Source organism: Oncorhynchus clarkii, chromosome 29, assembly GCF_045791955.1.
Source record: "Oncorhynchus clarkii lewisi isolate Uvic-CL-2024 chromosome 29, UVic_Ocla_1.0, whole genome shotgun sequence".
In the NCBI taxonomy this organism is placed as follows: domain Eukaryota; kingdom Metazoa; phylum Chordata; class Actinopteri; order Salmoniformes; family Salmonidae; genus Oncorhynchus; species Oncorhynchus clarkii.
Window position 1 is genome coordinate 34907846 of NC_092175.1, and position 24164 is coordinate 34932009.

Here is a 24164-nt window from a genome sequence, read left to right on the forward strand (position 1 = left end):
CCTTGAATTGAATTGAATTGAAATTGAAAGAGATAGAGATGAGAGATAGAGATATAGAGCAGTGAGAGATGGAGAGAGAGAGATTGAGAGAGAGAGGAGAGAGATAGAGACGAGAGAGAGAGATGAGAGACAAGGGAGAGAGATAGATAGATAGATGAAAGAGATAGATATATTAGAGAGATGAGAGACAAGGGAGATAGAGAGATATGAAAGACGAGATAAATAGATCAGTGAGAGATAGAGAGATAGAGATATAGAGCAGTGAGAGATGGAGTGAGAGAGATTGAGAGATAGAGGAGAGAGATCAAGTGAGCAGTGAGAGATAGAGATATGAAAGAGATAGAGCAGTGAGAGATAGAGAGATAGAGATATAGAGCAGTGAGAGATAGAGATATGAGAGATATAGCAGTGAGAGAGCCATCAAAAGGAACAAAAAATTCAACATACCAATTAGGATCTGGCTAAAAATACTTGAATCAGTTATAGAACCCATTGCACTTTATGGTTGTGAGGTCTGGGGTCCGCTCACCAACCAAGAATTCACAAAATGGGACAAACACCAAATTGAGACTCTGCATGCAGAGTTCTGCAAAAATATCCTCCTTGTACAACGTAGAACACCAAATAATGCATGCAGATCAGAATTAGGCCAGCTAATTGTCAAAATCCAGAAAAGAGCTGTTAAATTCTACAACCACCTAAAAGGAAGCGATTCCCAAACCTTCCAAAACAAAGCCATCACCTACAGAGAGATGAACCTGGAGAAGAGTCCCCTAAGCAAGCTGGTCCTGGCGCTCTGTTCACAAACACAAACACACCCCACAGAGCCCCAGGACAGCAACACAACCAAATCATGAGAAAACAAAAAGATAATTACTTGACACATTTGAAAGAATTATTAACAAAAAAACTAGAATGCTATTTGGCCCTAAACAGAGAGTACACAGTGGCAGAATACCTGACCACTGTGACTGATCCAAATTTAAGGAAAGCTTTGACTATGTACAGACTCAGTGAGCATAGCCTTGCTATTGAGAAAGGCCGCCGTAGGCAGACCTGGCTCTCAAGAGAAGACAGGCTCTTTGCACACTGACCACAAAATGAGATGGAAATTGAGCTGCCATCACCGCAGCAAGATGTGTAGCCTGTTGCTACAAGAAAAGGTCAACCAGTGAAGAACAAACAACATTGTAAATACAACCCATATTTATGCTTATTTATTTTCCCTTATGTACTTTAACCATTTGTACATTGTTAAAACACTGTATATATATAATATGACATTTGTAATGTCTTTATTGTTTTGAAACTTCTGTATGTGTAATGTTTACTGTTCATTTGTATTGTTTTTTTCACTTTTGTATATTATCTACATCACTTGCTTTGGCAATGTTAACACATGTTTCTCATGTCAATAAAGCCCTTGAATTGATAAGGGAGATAGAGAGATGAGAGATAGATAGAGATAGAGAGATGAAAGATAGAGAGGTGAGAGTCAGAGAGTAGAGAGATAGAGGTGAGAGATAGTAAGGTGAGAGCTAGAGAGGTGAAAGATAGAGAGATGAGAGATAGAGAGGTGAGAGATAGTACGGTGAGATATAGAGAGATGAGAGATAGAGAGATGATAGATAGAGAGGTGAGAGATAGAGATGTGAGATATAGAGAGAGAGTGCAGTGAGAGATAGAGAGGTGAGAGATAGTAAGGTGAGATATAGAGAGATGAGAGATAGAGAGATAGAGAGGTGAGAGATACAGTGATGAGAGATAGAGAGTAAAGAGATGGAGAGGTGAGAGATAGAGAGGCGAGAGATATAGTCTAAATTAGATAGAGGTGAGAGATAGTGAGGTGAGAGATAGAGAGGTGAGAGATAGAGAGGTGAGAGACAGAGAGGTGAGAGACAGAGCAGAGATAGAGAGGGGAGAGATAGAGAGGGGAGAGATAGCGAGGTGAGAGACAGAGAGGTGAGAGATAGAGCAGAGATAGAGAGGTGAGAGATAGAGAGGAAAGAGATTGAGAGGTGAGAGATAGAGCAGAGATAGAGAGGAAAGAGATCGAGAGGTGAGAGATAGAGCAGAGATAGAGAGGAAAGAGATCGAGAGGTGAGAGATAGAGAGTAAAGAGATAGAGAGGTGAGAGAACGAGAGGTGAGAGATAGAGAGGAAAGAGATAGAGAGGGGAGAGATAGAGAGGTGAGAGACAGAGAGGTGAGAGAGAGAGCAGAGATAGAGGTGAGAGATAGAGAGGAAAGCGACATAGAGGTGAGAGAACGAGAGGTGAGAGATAGAGAGGAAAGAGATAGAGAGGAAAGAGATAGAGCGGTGAGAGAAAGAGAGGTGAAAAAGTGCAGACCAGTTTGGTGGTCAGGGATTTGAAACAACTGCACACACAGGTCACACAGATCACACAGATCGCTCGGTGCCCACACTTTCCCTATGAACTTCCACTCTCTCTCTCTCTCTCTCTCTCTCTCATTCCCTCCCTCGACAGCTCTCTCTCTCTCTCTACACTCTCTCTCTTTCTCACACACTCTCTCACTCTACACTCTCTCTCTCACTCACTCTCTCTTTCTCACACACTCTCTCACTCACTTTCTCTCTCACTCACTCTCTCTACACTCACTGTCTCACTCACTTTCTCTCTCTACACTCTCTCTCTCACTCATTCTCTCTTTCTCACACACTCTCTCACTCACACACTCTCTCACTCACTCTCTCTACACTCACTTTCTCTCTCACTCACTCTCTCTACACTCACTCTCTCACTCACTTTCTCTCTCTAAACTCACTCTCTCTACACTGACTCTCACACTCACTTTCTCTCTCTACACTCACTCTATCTACACTCACTCTCTCACTTTCTCTCTCACTCACTCTCTCTTTCTCACACACTCTCTCACTCTACACTCTCTCTCACTCTCTCTCACTCACTCTCTCTACACTCACTTTCTCTCTACACTCACTCACTCCCTCTCTCACTCACTCTCTCTACACTCACTCTCTCTACACTCACTCTCTACACTCACTTTCTCTCTTTACACTGACTCTCTCTACACTCACTCTCTCACTCACTCTCTCTACACTCACTCTCTACACTCACTCTCTCACTCACTTTCTCTCTCACTCACTTTCTCTCTCTAAACTCACTCTCTCTACACTGACTCTCACACTCACTTTCTTTCTCACTCACTTTCTCTCTCTACACTCACTCTCTCTACACTCACTCTCTCACTTTCTCTCTCACTCATTCTCTCTTTCTCACACACTCTCTCACTCTACACTCTCTCTCACTCTCTCTCTACACTCTCTCTCACTCTCTCTCTACACTCACTCTCTCTCTACACTCACTCACTCACTTTCTCTCCCACTCACTCTCTCTACACTCACTCTCTCACTCACTTTCTCTCTCACTCACTTTCTCTCTCACTCACTTTCTCTCTTTCTCACACACTCTCTCACTCTACACTCTCTCTCACTCTCTCTCTACACTCACTCTCTCACTTTCTCTCTCACTCATTCTCTCTTTCTCACACACTCTCTCACTCTACACTCTCTCTCACTCTCTCTCTACACTCACTCTCTCTCTACACTCTCTCTCACTCTCTCTCTACACTCACTCTCTCTCTACACTCACTCACTCACTTTCTCTCCCACTCACTCTCTCTATACTCACTCTCTCACTCACTTTCCCTCTCACGCACTCTCTCTACACTCACTCTCTCTCTCTCACTCACTTTCTCTCTTTACACTCACTCTCTTTGTCTCTTTGTCTCTTTGTCTCTTTTTCTCTCTCTCTCTCTCTCTGTCTGTCTCTCTCTCTCTCTCTCTCTCTCTCTCTCTCTCTCTCTCTCTCTCTCTCTCTCTCTCTCTCTCTCTCTCACTTGTTTTTTGCTACCTCTGCAAATCAGATTCCAGGGCCAGTTTAAATGATGCATGGGATTTCTCTTTCTCTTTTAACTTGTCAGTCACAAAGGATAAATATATCAGTTGTTCTCTGATGTCATTTGTGATGGTGATTTTCCCTGACATTATCCCTGACTCCATTAGACCAATGAGCGTCTGTTTTGCTCGGCTATTCTTCTCCTGCCGCCCGACCAGAAACACATGTTCTCCCTTCAGTATTCTCTTCCTTCTTCCTTGTTAACAAGAGTTCAGAGGCATATTTATATTTAAAGACACCAATTCACAGGAGCCCCTGTGCCTCTTAGCTGCTTTTCAGCTGTAAAACCCTGAGAGTATAAACACCCTTTCAAACAGTCTCCAGGAGCTGACAACCAACTTCTGCTGTGCACTTTAGGAGACTCCCCAAAGTTAGATTGTGGTAAGCCAAATTGGTCAACTGATTAGGCGCTCGCCAGTTCTCTGTGGTCTGTGGTGAGAGATGCTTTCTAAATGTAGTACTTTTTTGTCTTGAAAGGGGGGTTGGCGGCTGGGGTCGCTGTCTAAGGGGAAAGAGATTGAAATCAAGTCTCCCCCTATCTCCGCTAACTGATGTGTGCAGATAGCTGAAGGTGTTTCACAGCCCATCCCACACGGAGGGGAAGATGCAGATTAGCTGTTTGATGTTCTCCAAAGAAGCAGCTTGCCATCAGAGAGGGACCAAACAGCCCCCGGGAACGCAAGAACGAGAAAGAAACAGGAAATGAAAAGAAAAAAGGAAGGAGAGAAAAAGCAGACATCAGGCGGCTGTCGTCTCGGGATCAGAGTCTTGGCCGCGAAAGAGAGAACGCAAAGGGTTAAAGTCGGAGGGATATCTTCTGAAGCCGCTTGTTTAACTTATGCGACGTGATTTCTCTAGATCAGATTCCACCATCCACCCGATAACAAACTGCGAGGCCAGGCAGAAAGCACACCACCGCTCTACCAACTCTTTTGAGGGTTTGAACAATGTTAATGAGATGAAGCATACCCCCTCCTCCTTCTCCTTCGTCTCCTGCATCTCTCTCAGGTTTCTGCTCCTACAGCTCTGGCTCTTGGTGGTGTATGTGTGTGTGTGTGTGTGTGTGTGTGTGTGTGTGTGTGTGTGTGTGTGTGGGGGGGTTAGATGTAATTTCCACAACACAGACCGTGGTTGAACTGTTTCCAGTCTTTAGGTTATAGGCCCCCAGGTCTCAGTGAAGCTGGTCCCTTCAAATGCTTTCTACAGGAGGGCTAACTCACTGGCTTCTCCATTTTGGGGGAAAGAGTAGCCTGCTGAATTGTGGGTGACTTGTGTGTTAGTGCGAATCGAGGCCCACTTGCATGGCATCAGCTGGACAGACCCCCCAGCAAAGCCTGCTGCCTCTCTCTCTCTCTCTCTCTCTGTAATGATTATAGTCATCATCATCATCGTCGGTGGTGTGACTCTGTAGCGCTGGGGTCAGGGAGGAGTACATTAGAAGGGCTGTGACAGGGCCTCTCCATCCAGCTCTGTCATTATCACCCAGTCCCATGGCTGTCTCGTTACAATGTACTGGAGGAGATTTAACTATGGGTAATCATTTACGCAGATATTGCTACAGGGCTTCATTTGATCAGGAACATGGACAGCGTGCATAATGACGGCAGAATTCAGTTATGATGGTCATTGTTTTAGCACTTTTAAACTACGGCGCACAACATTGGTTCAATGTGACAATAATTCAGCACAATCTACATTTTCGTTTATTTTTTTCAAATTGTCGCAATCTTGGAGCCAGAATTGGGATCATGTACACACACTGTGCTAATGCCAATACATAAAAAGAGTAACAGAGAGCAATGTACAATACGCTGAACTTAGCAAAACCTGAGCTGTGTTCCAATATTCATACTAACCACACTAACCCTCCTATTTGTGACGGAAATTGGGTTATGTAGTATGCTTATTGGTCATAGTATGGATATAGTTAGTATGCCAAAAGTTCCCGGATGTCGTACTAAATTCGGCAAAATACGAAGTATACAAGCCGTGGACACTATTTCTGTGCTTTTAGGGCCCATGATGCAATTCTTCAGAAAATGGGTGTGGTTTCACTACGTTTTCAGATTTGAAGAAAATTGCAAAAAAATATGCAGCCGATACAAATTCATTGCTTTAACTAATTATGACAAATGTTAAGAAAATGTTGAGCAATGTAATAAAGAAATTACTTTTTAAATAAGTTACGTTACATGTTATGCTGGCTGACAATTTGTTAGCTACACAATCCTTATCCTTACGAACCGCATAGCATTATTACAGCAGTATTTACTGGTATGTTAGCTAGTTACATAACGAGTAACGTTAACATTAGTTGTCTACTTAGACATCCAACTTGCCAGGCAGTATATTAACTATAATCTAACTAACTACCCAACGTTTATTGACTTAATTATTCACGTCATTCTTAGATAAGTGGTTTAGTCGGTGTGCGTTCTCCATGGACATCGTTAATTATGGTTATCTACTCCGATTTCAGAGAACTCTCGTCTGAGTGTGCCAGAGCTCAGAATAACTGATGAATTTACGAACGCTCAACACCCGTTGAATAAATGGCCGGTGTCAGTAAACGTCAGCAAATAAAATTGTAATGAAATAGTTTCCAGCAGCAGCCTAACCAGCTCTGCTAGGGTGAGAAAAATGGTCAGAGTGAGCTGTTCTCTCATTTGTGTCTGGAAGTAGCTAGCAAGCTAGCAAACTTTCGCAAGTTAGCTTGGGTGCTTGACAGCGGTTGTGAGGTCAGAACGCTTGGATCAACCCTACTCCTCTGCCAGAGCGTCCAGTGACGCGCTCTGAGAGCGAAATGCTCAGAATTTACGAACAGACAATCTGACAAAGCTCTGGATTTACAAACAGACAATCTGACAACACTCTGGATTTACAAACAGACAATCTGACAACACTCTGGATTTACAAACAGACAATCTGACAACACTCTGGATTTACAAACAGACAATCTGACAACACTCTGGATTTACAAACAGACAATCTGACAACACTCTGGATTTACGAACAGACAATCTGACAAAGCTCTGGATTTACAAACAGACAATCTGACAACACTCTGGATTTACAAACAGACAATCTGACAACACTCTGGATTTACAAACAGACAATCTGACAACACTCTGGATTTACCAACAGACAATCTGACAACACTCTGGATTTACGAACAGACAATCTGACAAAACTCTGGATTTACAACAGACAATCTGACAACACTCTGGATTTACGAACAGACAATCTGACAACGCTCTGGATTTACGAACAGACAATCTGACAACACTCTGGATTTACGAACAGACAATCTGACAACACTCTGGATTTACGAACAGACAATCTGACAACACTCTGGATTTACGAACAGACAATCTGACAACACTCTGGATTTACAAACAGACAATCTGACAACACTCTGGATTTACCAACAGACAATCTGACAACACTCTGGATTTACAAACAGACAATCTGACAACACTCTGGATTTACCAACAGACAATCTGACAACACTCTGGATTTACGAACAGACAATCTGACAACACTCTGGATTTACAAACAGACAATCTGACAACACTCTGGATTTACCAACAGACAATCTGACAACACTCTGGATTTACGAACAGACAATCTGACAACACTCTGGATTTACAAACAGACAATCTGACAACACTCTGGATTTACCAACAGACAATCTGACAACACTCTGGATTTACGAACAGACAATCTGACAACACTCTGGATTTACGAACAGACAATCTGACAACGCTCTGGATTTACGAACAGACAATCTGACAACACTCTGGATTTACGAACAGACAATCTGACAACGCTCTGGATTTAAGAACAGACAATCTGACAACACTCTGGATTTACGAACAGACAATCTGACAACACTCTGGATTTACGAACAGACAATCTGACAACACTCTGGATTAACGAACAGACAATCTGACAACACTCTGGATTTACGAACAGACAATCTGACAACGCTCTGGATTTACGAACAGACAAACTGACAACGCTCTGGATTTACGAACAGACAATCTGACAACACTCTGGATTTACGAACAGACAATCTGACAACACTCTGGATTTACGAACAGACAATCTGACAACGCTCTGGATTTACGAATGCCCAGATTGCATTTAAGAACACACCCAAAATTGTAAAATGTCTAGCCAGTCATTTGTTATGCAAACAAGCTAGCAAGAGGTTGCATAGCAACAGCATCAAACTCCGGTAGACAGACAAAGTGCTGGTACGCTCAACTGAAAGTACACTGTTAGTTTACAGTATACTAAAATTAACCAATAGTATATAGTATGTAAACTCAGCAAAAAAAAAGAAACATCCTCTCACTGTCAACTGAGTTTATTTTCAGCAAACTTAACATGTGTAAATATTTGTATGAACATAACAAGACTCAGCAACTGAGATAAACTGAACAAGTTCCACAGACATGTGACTAACAGAAATGGAATAATGTGTCCCTGAACAAAGGGGGGTCAAAATCAAAAGTAACAGTCAGTATCTGGTGTGGCCACCAGGTGCATTAAGTACTGCAGTGCATCCCCTCCTCATGGACTGCACCAGATTTGCCAGTTCTTGCTGTGAGATGTTACCCCACTCTTCCACCAAGGCACCTGCAAGTTCCTGGACATTTCTGTGAGGAATGACCCTAGACCTCACCCTCCGATCCAACAGGTCCCAGAAGTGCTCAATGGGATTGAGATCTGGGCTCTTCGCTGGCCATGGCAGAACACTGACATTCCTGTCTTGCAGGAAATCACGCACAGAACGAGCAGTATGGCTGGTGGCATTGTCATGCTGGAGGGTCATGTCAGGATGAGCCTGCAGGAAGGGTACCACATGAGGGAGGAGAATGTCTTCCCTGTAACACACGGCGTTGAGATTGCCTGCGATCCCGCTCCAGAGTACAGGCCTCGGTGTAACGCTCATTCCTTCGACAATAAAAATGAATCCGACCATCCCCCCTGGTGAGACAAAACCGCAACTCGTCAGTGAAGAGCACTTTTTGCCAGTCCTGTCTGGTCCAGCGACGGTGGGTTTGTACCCATAGGCGACGTTGTTGCCGGTAATGTCTGGTGAGGACCTGCCTTACAACAGGCCTACAAGCCCTCAATTCAGCCTCTCTCAGCCTATTGCAGACGGTCTGAGCACTGATAGAGGCATTGTGCATTCCTGGTGTAACTCGGGCTGTTGTTGTTGCCATCCTGTACCTGTCCCGCAGATGTGATGTTCAGATGTATCGATCCTGTGCAGGTGTTGTTACATGTGGTCTGCCACTGTGAGGACATTCAGCTGTCCGTCCTGTCTCCCTGTAGCTCTGTCTTAGGCATCTCACAGTACGGACATTGCAATTTATTGCCTTGGCCACATCTGCAGTCCTCATGCCTCCTTGCAGCATGCCTAAGGCACGTTCACGCAGATGAGCACTGACCCTGGGCATCTTTCTTTCGGTGTTTGTCAGATCCAGTAGAAAGGCCTCTTTAGTGTCCTAAGTTTTCATAACTGTGACCTTAATTGCCTACAGCTTTCACTGTTGGCGTCTTAACGACCGTTCCACAGGTGCATGTACCTTAATTGTTGATGGTTCACTGAACAAGCATGGGAAACAGTGTTTAAACCCTTTACAATGAAGATCTGTGAAGTTATTTGGATTTTTACGAATTATCTTCGAAATACAGGGTCCTGAAAAAGGGACGTTTCTTTTTTTTGCTGAGTTTAGTATATACTCATTAAGTATGTAGTATACAGTACATGTTAGTATGGGTTTTCAAACTCAAGGAATTTGTGTTTAGTGCATGGGGGACGCAATCTTCATGCAGCTCCGCTATTGGGGTTGGATGTATCAAAGACACTTTTTGCCTGCCTACTGTCGCCAAGGTCACCCACTCTTTACCACGCAAACAGCATCACTGCAGAAGACAAATCAATGAGTCCGGTTAAACCCTTTTTCTACATTTTCTGTTGTCTTGCCTCGCAGTTCCCGTGTGTTTATATGTAAAAAGTATGAAATATAAATAAGTGTGTACATCAGTTTGTCCAATCTGCATGTGTGTGTATTTGTGAGTATTTTACTTGTCTCTCTACATATTCAGGCTCACGTCTCTATTGGAGGCGTCTGCATCTGCCGTGGCTCTGGGTGGTATAGAGAAGGCTCTCTGTGTCTGCGTGGCTCTGGGTGGTATAGAGAAGGCTCTCTGTGTCTGTGTGGCTCTGGGTGGTATAGAGAAGGCTCTCTGTGTCCGTGTGGCTCTGGGTGGTATAGAGAAGGCTCTCTGTGTCTGCCGTGGCTCTGGGTGGTATAGAGAAGGCTCTATGTGTCTGCGTGGCTCTGGGTGGTATAGAGAAGGCTCTCTGTGTCTGTGTGGCTCTGGGTGGTATAGAGAAGGCTCTCTGTGTCTGTGTGGCTCTGGGTGGTATAGAGAAGGCTCTCTGTGTCTGTGTGGCTCTGGGTGGTATAGAGAAGGCTCTCTGTGTCTGTGTGGCTCTGGGTGGTATAGAGAAGGCTCTCTGTGTGTGTGTGGCTCTGGGTGGTATAGAGAAGGCTCTCTGTGTCTGCGTGGCTCTGGGTGGTATAGAGAAGGCTCTCTGTGTCTGTGTGGCTCTGGGTGGTATAGAGAAGGCTCTCTGTGTCTGTGTGGCTCTGAGTGGTATAGAAAAGGCTCTATGTGTCTGTGTGGCTCTGGGTGGTATAGAGAAGGCTCTCTGTGTCTGCGTGGCTCTGGGTGGTATAGAGAAGGCTCTCTGTGTCTGTGTGGCTCTGGGTGGTATAGAAAAGGCTCTATGTGTCTGTGTGGCTCTGGGTGGTATAGAGAAGGCTCTCTGTGTCTGTGTGGCTCTGGGTGGTATAGAGAAGGCTCTCTGTGTCTGTGTGGCTCTGGGTGGTATAGAGAAGGATCTCTGTGTCTGTGTGGCTCTGGGTGGTATAGAGAAGGCTCTCTGTGTCTGTGTGGCTCTGGGTGGTATAGAGAAGGCTCTCTGTGTCTGTGTGGCACTGGGTGGTATAGAGAAGGCTCTCTGTGTCTGTGTGGCTCTGGGTGGTATAGAGAAGGCTCTCTGTGTCTGTGTGGCTCTGGGTGGTATAGAGAAGGCTCTCTGTGTCTGTGTGGCTCTGGGTGGTATAGAGAAGGCTCTCTGTGTCTGTGTGGCTCTGGGTGGTATAGAGAAGGCTCTCTGTGTCTGTGTGGCTCTGGGTGGTATAGAGAAGGCTCTATGTGTCTGTGTGGCTCTGGGTGGTATAGAGAAGGATCTCTGTGTCTGTGTGGCTCTGGGTGGTATAGAGAAGACTCTCTGTGTTTGCATGGCTCTGGGTGGTATAGAGAAGGCTCTCTGTGTCTGCGTGGCTCTGGGTGGTATAGAGAAGGCTCTCTGTGTCTGTGTGGCTCTGAGTGGTATAGAGAAGGCTCTCTGTGTTTGCGTGGCTCTGGGTGGTATAGAGAAGGCTCTCTGTGTCTGCGTGGCTCTGGGTGGTATAGAGAAGGCTCTCTGTGTCTGCGGGGCTCTGGGTGGTATAGAGAAGGCTCTCTGTGTCTGCGTGGCTCTGGGTGGTTAGAGAAGGCTCTCTGTGTCTGTTGTGGCGCCTCTGTTAACCAGCCCACTGCCACACGTACTGTTTGTCACACACACTGCCATCACCTCCATCTAAATGCACAGTCAGCTCGCAGACATTAAGGACGTCCTAAGCCTCAATAAAATAAGGCTGAAGAGAAAGCAATGCGTGGGCCAGAATCAATTACCCGTAGTGGAGCTTAGCAACCACGGACAGAGAGACATGGACAGAGAGACATAGACAGAGAGACACAGACAGAGAGACATGGACAGAGAGACAAGGACAGAGAGACATGGACAGAGAGACATGGACAGAGAGACATGGATAGAGAGACATAGACAGAGAGACACGGACAGAGAGACATGGACAGAGAGACATGGACAGAGAGACATGGACAGAGAGACATGGACAGAGAGACACGGACAGAGAGACATGGACAGAGAGACATGGACAGAGAGACATGGACAAAGAGACTTGGACAGAGAGACATGGACAGAGAGACATGGACAGAGAGACATGGACAGAGAGACATGGACAGAGAGACGGACAGAGAGACATGGACAGAGAGACTTGGACAGAGAGACACGGACAGAGAGACATGGACAGAGAGACACGGACAGAGAGACACGGACAGAGAGACATGGACAGAGAGACACGGACAGAGAGACACGGACAGAGAGACATGGACAGAGAGACATGGACAGAGAGACACGGACAGAGAGACACGGACAGAGAGACACGGACAGAGAGACACGGACAGAGAGACACGGACAGAGAGACACGGACAGAGAGACATGGACAGAGAGACACGGACAGAGAGACACGGACAGAGAGACACGGAGAGAGAGACACGGAGAGAGAGACACGGACAGAGAGACATGGACAGAGAGACATGGACAGAGAGACACGGAGAGAGAGACATGGACAGAGAGACATGGACAGAGAGACATGGACAGAGAGACATTTACAAGGAGACGTTAAACGTTTAAACGTTCTGCAGTTTCTAGCCACCTCTCCTCCTAGTTACGGCTAGACACATGCGTGGGCTGTTAAATACTGGCTGTAGATTTGAACAGACACATCTGTCATGATTTGGGGGCTATGAAATCAATATTTTAATGTACGTTGGCAGTCATAATAATTATGTGAATTATGTTTATTTTAAGGGTATTTTTGATGTATACTGTTATACTTTCCTGTTCATAATGCCTCAGTAGTTAGCTGTGATAAACAATCAAGTATGGATGTCTAACCTGTGTTGGAGTTGAGCTCGTCGTTCTCCGACTCGGTACCGTTCTGGCTGCCGGCTCCGTGCAGGTTGTTCATGGCCATCAGCTTCATCTTCTGCAGCTTCATAGCCTCGGCCATCGCTGCAGCCGTTAGCCCTGCAGGACAACACATAAATACTGTACACAAATCACAAGCATACACAGCAAGGAAAAATACACACATCTAAAGACAACACACAAGCTTATTTGCATTTTGATAAAGCTTAGATATCTATATGCCCTACAAAGAAATAAGCTGAGAAGCTGCAGCTACTGAGCTGGACAGATGTTCATAGCCCTGTAATAAAGACATCTAAAGCTATTTGGAGTAGAACACAACTTGGATGATGCGTCATGCTTTTTTCATTTCAGTTCCTCAGTCTAAGCATGTGTACTGGGTCTTCAGATATATTTCTATAGAGGAGCCAGAGTGAGGCTCTAGCTGGCCCCAGGCCTCCCCTGACCCCACCCACCCAAGCTGAGCTGAACTGAGGGGAGATGGGCCACTGGTGGTGGTGGTAGGGAGGGCCACTGGTGGTGGTGGTAGGGAGGGTCACTGGTGGTGGTGGTAGGGAGGGCCACTGGTGGTGGTGGTAGGGAGGGTCCCTGGTGGTGGTGGTAGGGAGGGCCACTGGTGTTGGTAGGGAGGGTCACTGGTGGTGGTGGTAGGGAGGGTCCCTGGTGGTGGTGGTAGGGAGGGCCACTGGTGGTGGTAGGGAGGGTCCCTGGTGGTGGTGGTAGGGAGGGTCCCTGGTGGTGGTGGTAGGGAGGGCCACTGGTGGTGGTGGTAGGGAGGGTCACTGGTGGTGGTGGTAGGGAGGGCCACTGGTGGTGGTAGGGAGGGCCACTGGTGGTGGTGGTAGGGAGGGTCACTGGTGGTGGTGGTAGGGAGGGTCCCTGGTGGTGGTGGTAGGGAGGGTCCCTGGTGGTGGTAGGGAGGGTCACTGGTGGTGGTGGTAGGGAGGGTCCCTGGTGGTGGTGGTAGGGAGGGTCACTGGTGTTGGTGGTAGGGAGGGCCACTGGTGTTGGTGGTAGGGAGGGTCCCTGGTGGTGGTGGTAGGGAGGGCCACTGGTGGTGGTGGTAGGGAGGGCCACTGGTGGTGGTGGTAGGGAGGGTCACTGGTGGTGGTGGTAGGGAGGGTCACTGGTGTTGGTAGGGAGGGTCACTGGTGGTGTTGGTAGGGAGGGTCCCTGGTGGTGGTGGTAGGGAGGGCCACTGGTGGTGGTGGTAGGGAGGGCCACTGGTGGTGGTGGTAGGGAGGGTCACTGGTGGTGGTGGTAGGGAGGGTCCCTGGTGGTGGTGGTAGGGAGGGCCACTGGTGTTGGTAGGGAGGGTCACTGGTGGTGGTGGTAGGGAGGGTCCCTGGTGGTGGTGGTAGGGAGGGTCCCTGGTGGTGGTGGTAGGGAGGGCCACTGGTGGTGGTGGTAGGGAGGGCCACTGGTGGTGGTGGTAGGGAGGGCCACTGGTGGTGGTGGTAGGGAGGGCCACTGGTGGTGGTGGTAGGGAGGGTCCCTGGTGGTGGTGGTAGGGAGGGTCACTGGTGGTGGTGGTGTCCGTCCCTGGAGAGCCCTCTTTTCCAGTCTCTCTAAGAAACCTAGCTACCTTCAGCTCATCAAGGGCTCCACAGCCCCGGAAGCCATCATCACTCTGTCCAATTAGGCCCATAATTAATTCAATTAGACGACGGAAGGTAATTAATTAAATGACGATGCCTTGCCTCCTTGCTTTGCCGTGATCTAAATTTCTTTACAAATCAGGACAAAAAAAGTAGACATCTTTTTTTATTTTCTCCCCAGGTTCACACACGATGTGTCACCTTGATCTAATTCATTACCGGAATCGCCTCGAACGGTATGGTGTGTCAAGAAAAAAAGAGAGAGAAAAAGATGTTCATTAATTGATCATTTAATTTTGTTTCTGTGAACATGAACACTTCAGTCACTCTGCCTGTGGAGGGAAGAGAGTCTGATCGCTACTCGATAAAAACACCAAAGGAGGAAAATGAACTGTGCCGCTCTCATCGGCCAATGTTTATCAATTCCACTACACACAGTAAGCCAAATAAACCAGCAAATGATTCTAAGTTAAAAAAAATATAGACAGGCACAGGAGAGGAGAGGGAAGGGGAGGGGGGTTAAGACAAATGAATCTCCGTTCTTACATTTATATAAAAAACAAGCCTCCTATTTTATGCATCCCGGCCCCCTCTCTTCTAAGCCTGCCCGAGGAAACAGGCAAAATGTTTTCAATAGCTATATTTAAACAAAATGTCATGATGATTGATTCATTTGATTATGAGTTCATTTTGTTGCCTAATCCCACAGACTTGTCAGAGGCACAGCTGCAGCAGCTTGAAGGGGAAACTCAAACCTCTGAATTAGCTGTGGACGTGTGGCCGGGGGGAGGGGGGGGAGAAACAGCTGCAGTAGCATGGAGGGAGCACCACGTCAACCCTGCTAATGCCCTAAAACCTTGGCATAAACATCCGTACAGCCAGCCTTATTTTTGGTGGGATTTGAGAATGCACTTGGGAGAAAATACATGCATGCTTGAAATTTCTCCTGACGCAAATATAGACTGTATAGAGATGACAGATCCAGAAGGTTGCGGAGAGCTAGGAAACATTCCCATATCTGATCACATGATCTTGTAATGCTTCTAGCCTACTATAGTCACTGAGGATTACTGGTTAGCATACATTAAGTTGATTTGTAGGAAACTGCAAATTCCAATTTTATGCTACGTTCATTTAAAATCCCTTGTTAAATGTACGCATGTAAACTTAGCAGTAATATTCATATAGATTATTTCAGGGGCGTAACTTTCACTGGGGACAGGGGTGACATGTCCCACCCACATTCTGAAAACAAAGTAATGGTGTGCTTTAGGGCCATGCGGGCACCTCCGAGCGGTCCAGTAGACTGTTTTGGGTGCTTATCCAACTGGATAAAAAATGTCCCCCCACATTAAGTTCATGAACAGGATGAGTTTGCAAGCCAAACTATGGTAGCTAGGCTACGGTAGCTAGGCTACAACACTCCGCTTGTTCTGTCAGAAAGCAGATGTAATGAAAAGAACACATATCTTATCTTATTGGTCCTCACTGTAAATGAACTAAAATCTCTTGTCTGTGTCTCTGTGATCTTTCATCACTGTTTTTGCTCACTGTCAGCTAACTTTCAATGAGGACAGGTTCATTTACATATTGGGACATTTAAGCTTTCTCCATCTCTTAAAGGGAGAGTAAGAGAGAGTGTTCTTCTCTGGCCTGTGAGGAGTCCTATGGCGGACACATAGCCTGTTAAGGGTCAGTCAGTGCAAAGGGAAAGCTCTTTCTGAGAGGGTGACAGTGTTCCAGAGATGACAGTGTTCCAGAGATGACAGTCTTCCAGAGATGACAGTGTTTCAGAGATGACAGTGTTCCAGAGATGACAGTGTTCCAGAGATGACAGTGTTCCAGAGATGACAGTGTTTCAGAGATGACAGTGTTTCAGAGATGACAGTGTTCCAGAGATGACAGTGTTCCAGAGATGACAGTGTTCCATAGATGACAGTGTTTCAGAGATGGCAGTGTCCCAGAGATGACAGTGTTCCAGAGATGACAGTGTTTCAGAGATGACAGTGTTTCAGAGATGACAGTGTTTCAGAGATGACAGTGTTTCAGAGATGACAGTGTTCCAGAGATGACAGTGTTCCATAGATGACAGTGTTCCAGAGATGACAGTGTTCCAGAGATGACAGTGTTCCAGAGATGACAGTGTTCCAGAGATGACAGTGTTTCAGAGATGACAGTGTTCCAGAGATGACAGTGTTCCAGAGATGACAGTGTTCCAGAGATGACAGTGTTTCAGAGATGACAGTGTTTCAGAGATGACAGTGTTTCAGAGATGACAGTGTTTTACAGGTGAAAAAGTGTTTCAGAGTTTCTCATGATGTACTACAGTGTTGGGATTAGTTACATGAAACAGTAATATTTTCCATATTCAAACACACCGAATGCAACAATGTGTTTTTTAAGAAAAATAGTTAAGAAAAATATTTACAAAATAAAAATAACACTAACGAGGCTATATACAGGGGGTACCGGTACAGAGTCAATGTGCGGGGGTACAGGTTAGTCAAGGTAATTGAGGTAATATCTCCATGTAGAGAGTTATTAAGTGACTATGCATAGATAATAACAGAGTAGCAGCAGCAACAACAAAAAGGAGGGGACAATGTAAATAGTCTGGGTAGCCATGCTGGGTAGCCATGCTGGGTAGCCATGCTGTTCAGCTGTCTTATGGCTTGGAGGTAGAAGCTGTTAAGATGCCTTTTGGACCTAGACTTGTTACGTTTCACAAAAGTAACGTATTCTATTACTTTGTGTGACTTTCATGAAAAAGTAACGTGCCCTCTATACATTTCTATGGACAGCAGCTGTCTCCAAACAGCCTTTCTCCATTCGCTCGAGAACTGAGACAAGTCGAGATCAGAAGTGTTAGTTGACAAAGTAACTATAATAATATTACCCAATCCGTTACTTATAAAAGTAATCTGATTATATAAAGCGTTACTTTACTCCGTTGCTCATAAAAGTAATCTGATTACGTAACACTACTAACGCGTTACCCCAAACACTGACCACAGGCAAGATTATAGAAGCCCTGACTGACATGAGAGAGAGGCAATCAACATCCACTGCCTAACAGACCACATTGAGAACATAAAACAGCAAGACAGAGAAACAACACACACAATCATTGCATTGTCTTTACACATTTCCCCCTCCCGATTTGACATTAAAGACGAGCCAGTGAGATCAAACAGGAAACGTAACAGTAATTGATGTTTGAGTAAAGTCACGACCCCACGGAAATGGGAGCCTGAGGATGAAAGGGGAGCGGCATTTTCCAGGGGTGGACAAACAGATATCTTCTTGTTTGCCTTTAATAGAGCTCCTGAGATATAGAGGACCTCTGGCTCTCAGTGTCAGCCCTGCCAGATGAGCGTAGGGCAGTCAGGCACATCGGACTGGAGCCATCCATCCTCCCTTTCTCTTCACATCAGACTTGGAGGGGCCATTCTTGCGTCTAATCGTTAACCTGGCTGGGATGATCTGGGGCGGAGTCCCAGCCTGTTACCCTGGGCAGGTTACAGAAGCTCTTTGTGGTCTCTGTGGGGTCAGACACAGGCCAGATACAGCCTGAATTCCTCCTGTACATTCAGTCTTATTGGCTGTTGTCAGGCCCGGTCCAAAATGGTGCCTGTTTAACTGAAGGTGGTTAACTGGAGACGTTTTAATAAAGACGCTAGAATTTGGTCGTCAGTTTGGGTGTTGATTGTGCAACAGAGACATGGCCACTGGAGGAAGACGGAGTATGAATGTATGCAGGCATTTTACCTTTACACAGAACAGGCACATAGATAGAGTCCGTGTGTGAAGCAGCGATGTCCATGTGTAGCAGAACGTGTCACAAGCTCTATCTCGCTCACTTCAGATCCAATACAGGCATACAGTACAGGGGAGCAGAACTACATTGAGCTGGAAGGGCTCACTCAAAGCTCTCTCTCACCCAAACAATTCCCCTAGAGTGGCTTAGCAAATGTACATGTGAATTCAAAGAGAGGAGAGGTAAGGAAGGTAAGCAAGCCTGGACAGAACATGTTATTCAGCCAATATGGACACTTGAGTGATCCTCAACTCTCTGCCGGATGCATTATTGCATTTTACGTTTGTCCTTCTCAACGAGGAGAATAACATGCCAGGAAAAGGGACGTGAGGAAGACACAGAGAGCAGTGGGGTTGAAGTGGGGCCCACAGACTCCGCCTTTGATTCTCAACACAGTAAAAATAACTTTCCCATTGTCATGTAATGTCATGTTGTGTCTTGTCTCTGTCCTTTCCCTTCACCCTGTCTCCCTCTGCTGGTCGTTGTTAGGTTACCTTTTCTCCCCCGCTTTCTCCCAGCTGTTCCATGTCTCCTCTAACTACCCATTCACCCCGTTTCCCACCTGTTCCCTTTTTCCCTCTGATTAGGTCCCTATATCTCTCTCTGTTTCTGTTCCTGTCCTTGTCGGATTCTTGTTTGTTGTGTTTCATGCCTGAGCCAGACTATCGTCATGTTTGCTGTAACCTTGTCCTGTCCTGTCGGAATCTGCCGGTCTATCTGAGCCTACCTATGTTTGGTTATTAAAGAAGCTCTGTTTAAGTTAGTTCGCTTTTGGGTCCTCATTCACTCACCATAACAGAAGAATCCGACCAAGAATGGACCCAGCGACTTCGGATCCTCTCCACTCAGCCGTCGGGATCCAGGGAGCGATGCTAGGCAGACACGAGCAGGAAGTGTCTGCTGCTCGACATGCCGTTGAGACCCTGGCCACCCAAGTCTCCAACCTCACAGAACAGGTTCACCATCTCCGCCTCGATCCACCGGCCACTTCCAGGGCTTTCGAATCTCCGGAGCCCAGAATCAATAACCCGCCGTGTTACTCTGGGGAGCCCACTGAATGCCGCTCGTTCCTCACCCAGTGTGATATTGTGTTTTCTCTCCAGCCCAACACTTACTCCAGGAGCACTGCTCGTGTCGCCTACGTCATATCTCTCCTTATTGGACGGGCTCGTGAGTGGGGCACGGCAATCTGGGAGGCAAGGGCTGAGTGTACTAACCAGTATCAAGACTTTAAGGAGGAGATGATACGGGTTTTTGATCGATCTGTTTTTGGGGAGGAGGCTTCCAGGGCCCTGTCTTCCCTATGTCAAGGCAATCGATCCATAACAGACTACTCTATTGAGTTTCGCACTCTTGCTGTCTCCAGTGGCTGGAACGAGCCGGCCTTGCTCGCTCGTCTTCTGGAGGGTTTCCGCGCAGAGGTAAAGGATGAGATTCTCTCCCGGGAGGTTCCTTCCAGCGTGGATTCCTTGATTGAACTCGCTATTCGCATTGAGCGACGGGTTGATCTTCGTCACCGAGCTCGTGGAAAGGAGCTCGCGCTCTCCGTCGCCTCCCTCTCCGCATCACTACCATCTTCCTCTGCCGGCTCGGGTGCTGAGCCCATGCAGCTGGGAGGTATCCGCATCTCGACTAAGGAGAGGGAACGGAGAATCACCAACCGCCTCTGTCTCTATTGCGGTTCCGCTGGTCATTTTGTCACTTCATGTCCAGTAAAAGGCCAGAGCTCGTCAGTAAGCGGAGGGCTACTGGTGAGCGCTACTACTCCTGTCTCTCCTTCAAGATCCTGCACTACCTTGTCGGTCCATCTACGCTGGACCGGTTCGTCAGCTTCCTGCAGTGCCTTAATAGACTCTGGGGCGGAGGGCTGTTTTATGGACGAGACCTGGGCTCGGGAACATGACATTCCTCTCAGACAGTTAAAGGAGCCCACGGCCTTGTTCGCCCTGGATGGTAGTCCTCTCCCCAGGATTCAGCGTGAGACGCTACCTTTAACCCTCACTGTTTCTGGTAATCATAGTGAAACCATTTCTTTTTTAATTTTTCGTTCACCTTTTACACCTGTTGTTTTGGGCCATCCCTGGCTAGTTTGTCATAATCCTTCCATTAATTGGTCTAGTAATTCTATCCTCTCCTGGAACGTCTCTTGTCATGTGAAATGTTTAATGTCTGCTATCCCTCCTGTTTCCTCTGTCTCTTCTTCACAGGAGGAGCCTGGTGATTTGACAGGGGTGCCGGAGGAATATCACGATCTGCGCACGGTGTTCAGTCGGTCCAGGGCCACCTCTCTTCCTCCACACCGGTCGTATGATTGTAGTATTGATCTCCTTCCGGGAACCACCCCCCCCCGGGGTAGACTATACTCTCTGTCGGCTCCCGAACGTAAGGCTCTCGAAGATTATTTGTCTGTAGCTCTTGACGCCGGTACCATAGTCCCCTCCTCCTCTCCCGCCGGAGCGGGGTTTTTTTTTGTCAAGAAGAAGGACGGGTCTCTGCGCCCCTGCATAGATTATCGAGGGCTGAATGACATAACAGTGAAGAATCGTTATCCGCTTCCTCTTATGTCTTCAGCCTTCGAGATCCTGCAGGGAGCCAGGTTTTTCACTAAGTTGGACCTTCGTAACGCTTACCATCTCGTGCGCATCAGGGAGGGGGACGAGTGGAAGACGGCGTTTAACACTCCGTTAGGGCACTTTGAATACCGGGTTCTTCCTTTCGGCCTCGCTAACGCTCCAGCTGTCTTTCAGGCATTAGTCAATGATGTCCTGAGAGACATGCTGAACATCTTTGTTTTCGTTTACCTTGACGATATCCTGATTTTTTCACCGTCACTCCAGATTCATGTTCAGCACGTTCGACGTGTCCTCCAGCGCCTTTTAGAGAATTGTCTTTTTGTGAAGGCTGAGAAGTGCACTTTTCATGCCTCCTCCGTCACATTTCTCGGTTCTGTTATTTCCGCTGAAGGCATTAAGATGGATCCCGCTAAGGTCCAAGCTGTCATTGATTGGCCCGTCCCTAAGTCACGCGTCGAGCTGCAGCGCTTTCTCGGCTTCGCGAACTTCTATCGTCGTTTCATCCGTAAATTCGGTCATGTGGCAGCTCCTCTCACAGCCCTTACTTCTGTCAAGACGTGCTTTAAGTGGTCCGTTTCCGCCCAGGGAGCTTTTGATCTCCTCAAGAATCGTTTTACATCCGCTCCTATCCTTGTTACACCTGACGTCTCTAGACAGTTCGTTGTCGAGGTTGACGCGTCAGAGGTGGGCGTGGGAGCCATCCTTTCTCAGCGCTCCCTCTCTGACGACAAGGTCCACCCATGCGCGTATTTTTCTCATCGCCTGTCGCCGTCGGAACGTAACTATGATGTGGGTAACCGCGAACTGCTCGCCATCCGGTTAGCCCTAGGCGAATGGCGACAGTGGTTGGAGGGGGCGACCGTTCCTTTTGTCGTTTGGACTGACCATAGGAACCTTGAGTACATCCGTTCTGCCAAACGACTTAATGCGCGTCAGGCGCGTTGGGCGCTGTTTTTCGCTCGTTTCGAGTTCGTGATTTCTTATCGTCCGGGCTCTAAGAACACCAAGCCTGATGCTTTGTCTCGTCTCTTCAGTTCTTCAGTAGCCTCCACTGACCCCGAGGGGATTCTCCCTGAGGGGCGTGTTGTCGGGTTGACTGTCTGGGGAATTGAGAGGCAGGTAAAACAAGCGCTCACTCACACTCCGTCGCCGCGCGCTTGTCCTAGGAACCTTCTTTTCGTTCCCGTTCCTACTCGTCTGGCCGTTCTTCAGTGGGCTCACTCTGCCAAGTTAGCCGGCCACCCTGGCGTTCGGGGTACGCTTGCTTCCATTCGCCAGCGTTTTTGGTGGCCCACCCGGGAGCATGACACGCGTCGTTTCGTGGCTGCTTGTTCGGTCTGCGCGCAGACTAAGTCCGGTAACTCTCCTCCTGCCGGCCGTCTCAGGCCGCTTCCTATTCCCTCTCGACCGTGGTCTCACATCGCCTTAGATTTTGTCACCGGACTGCCTTCGTCAGCGGGGAGGACTGTTATTCTTACGGTTGTCGATAGGTTCTCTAAGGCGGCTCATTTCATTCCCCTTGCTAAGCTTCCTTCTGCTAAAGAGACGGCACAAATCATCATCGAGAATGTTTTCAGAATTCATGGCCTTCCGTCAGACGTCGTTTCGGACAGAGGTCCGCAATTCACGTCTCAATTTTGGAGGGAGTTTTGCCGTTTGATTGGGGCTTCCGTCAGTCTCTCTTCCGGCTTTCACCCCCAGTCTAACGGTCAAGCAGAACGGGCCAATCAGACTATTGGTCGCATCTTACGCAGTCTTTCTTTTCGTAACCCTGCGTCTTGGTCAGAACAGCTCCCCTGGGCAGAATACGCCCACAACTCGCTTCCTTCGTCTGCGACCGGGCTATCTCCTTTTCAGAGTAGCCTCGGGTACCAGCCTCCGCTGTTCTCATCTCAGTTCGCCGAGTCCAGCGTCCCCTCCGCTCAGGCTTTTGTCCAACGTTGCGAGCGCACCTGGAAGAGGGTCAGGTCTGCACTTTGCCGTTATAGGACGCAGACTGTGAGGGCTGCTAATAAGCGTAGAACTAAGAGTCCTAGATATTGTCGCGGTCAGAGAGTTTGGCTCTCCACTCAGAACCTTCCCCTTAAGACGGCTTCTCGCAAGTTGACCCCGCGGTTCATTGGTCCGTTCCGTATTTCTCGGGTCATTAATCCTGTCGCAGTTCGACTTCTTCTTCCGCGATACCTTCGTCGCGTCCACCCGGTCTTCCATGTCTCCTGCATCAAGCCCGTCCTTCGCGCCCCCGCTCGTCTTCCCCCCCCCCCCCCCCCCATCCTTGTCGAGGGCGCACCCATCTACAGGGTCCGTAGAATTTTGGACATGCGTCCTCGGGGCCGTGGTCACCAGTACCTCGTAGATTGGGAGGGGTACGGTCCTGAGGAGAGGAGTTGGGTTCCCTCTCGGGACGTGCTGGACCGTGCGCTGATCGAGGATTTCCTCCGTTGCCGCCAGGTTTCCTCCTCGAGTGCGCCAGGAGGCGCTCGGTGAGTGGGGGGGTACTGTCATGTAATGTCATGTTGTGTCTTGTCTCTGTCCTTTCCCTTCACCCTGTCTCCCTCTGCTGGTCGTTGTTAGGTTACCTTTTCTCCCCCGCTTTCTCCCAGCTGTTCCATGTCTCCTCTAACTACCCATTCACCCCGTTTCCCACCTGTTCCCTTTTTCCCTCTGATTAGGTCCCTATATCTCTCTCTGTTTCTGTTCCTGTCCTTGTCGGATTCTTGTTTGTTGTGTTTCATGCCTGAGCCAGACTATCGTCATGTTTGCTGTAACCTTGTCCTGTCCTGTCGGAATCTGCCGGTCTATCTGAGCCTACCTATGTTTGGTTATTAAAGAAGCTCTGTTTAAGTTAGTTCGCTTTTGGGTCCTCATTCACTCACCATAACACCCATTCAACGTTTTTAAGTAAGCTGAGATTGCGAGAAGGACGAAAAACTGAGTGGGGTTAGGGTATACTGTATTTAACTGTGGGGTTAGGGTATACTGTATTTAACTGAGTGGGGTTAGGGTATACTGTATTTAACTGAGTGGGGTTAGGGTATACTGTATTTAACTGTGGGGTTAGGGTATACAGTATTTAACTGAGTGTGGTTAGGGTATACTGTATTTAACTGAGTGGGGTTAGGGTATACTGTATTTAACTGTGGGGTTAGGGTATACTGTATTTAACTGAGCGGGGTTAGGGTATACTGTATTTAACTGAGTGGGGTTAGGGTATACTGTATTTAACTGAGTGGGGTTAGGGTATACTGTATTTAACTGAGTGGGGTTAGGGTATACTGTATTTAACTTAGTGGGGTTAGGGTATACTGTATTTAACTGTGGGGTTAGGGTATACTGTATTTAACTGAGTGGGGTTAGGGTATACTGTATTTAACTG

The 24164-nt window shown here is 47.4% G+C and overlaps 1 protein-coding gene across 6 annotated transcripts in view; it reads right to left on the minus strand.

Annotated features, from left to right (window-relative positions):
* LOC139388470 (dachshund homolog 2-like) overlaps positions 1 to 24164 on the minus strand; it is a 282435-nt gene that overhangs the window by 97994 nt on the left and 160277 nt on the right. For 4 of the 6 annotated variants that reach the window (XM_071135151.1, XM_071135147.1, XM_071135148.1 and 1 more), the window contains exon 3: positions 12768 to 12899. In XM_071135151.1, the coding sequence (XP_070991252.1) occupies positions 12768 to 12899 (132 nt within the window). Of the gene's footprint in view, positions 1 to 12767; positions 12921 to 24164 lie in introns of all 6 variants that reach the window. The other 2 variants (XM_071135145.1, XM_071135146.1) reach the window with 1 other exon arrangement.